Source organism: Myotis davidii, unplaced genomic scaffold (genome assembly GCF_000327345.1).
Source record: "Myotis davidii unplaced genomic scaffold, ASM32734v1 scaffold88, whole genome shotgun sequence".
In the NCBI taxonomy this organism is placed as follows: domain Eukaryota; kingdom Metazoa; phylum Chordata; class Mammalia; order Chiroptera; family Vespertilionidae; genus Myotis; species Myotis davidii.
In genome coordinates, this window is record NW_006300377.1 from 6219167 (window position 1) to 6219781 (window position 615).

The window sequence follows — 615 nt, forward strand, 5'->3', positions numbered from 1 at the left end:
GGGGGGGAGGCAGCCTGGGTGGCCAGGCCTGATTCCAGGAGCCTCGACCTGGAGATCAGGGCCTCCTGGGTGGGCCCCAGCCCAGCAGGCCGGCCGGACCCAAAGCTCCTGGGTGGCGTTTCTAGAAAGTATCTACAACAGTGGGGCACACGCAGCAGGAAGAAGGAGGGCGCTCCTCCTCCAGCCCACAGTCATTCCAATCTGCTCCTTTGTTGATATAGGGTCCCCCTGGCTTCCCAGGCAAAGCAGGAGCGCCTGGCCCACCCGGCCCCCAAGCTGAAAAGGTGAGCTGGACTCCAAGTTGGCCGCAGTCACAGATCTGAGTCGTTCAGCTCCCACACCCCCGTTTCACCCATAGCATCAAGCCTTTGGGAATTCAAGAACTGCCTCCATTACACCCAGGGTGGGGAAAGGACCTCCAGGATGGCCCTAGCAACAGGGCCATACTAGCAACAAGGCCCCGGGCAAACCAGTGGGCTCCTAGGATGGGCCAGTACACCTGCCCCCTCAGCCAGCCTCTGCAGGAGGTCTCTGCCTGATGGAAGAGGGTGGGTGGGGAGAAGGCAGAGAGGTACAGTGAGAGCGGGGTGACTAGAGTGTGACTGGATGGCCAAG

General features: G+C 61.6%; 1 protein-coding gene across 1 annotated transcript in view; it reads left to right on the top strand.

The window, feature by feature from the left end:
- COL16A1 (collagen type XVI alpha 1) overlaps nt 1–615 on the top strand; it is a 59944-nt gene that overhangs the window by 44280 nt on the left and 15049 nt on the right. The window contains exons 56-57 of the mRNA XM_015572783.1: nt 81–112; nt 222–284. Coding sequence (XP_015428269.1) covers nt 81–112; nt 222–284 — 95 coding nt within the window. The remainder of the gene's footprint in view (nt 1–80; nt 113–221; nt 285–615) is intronic.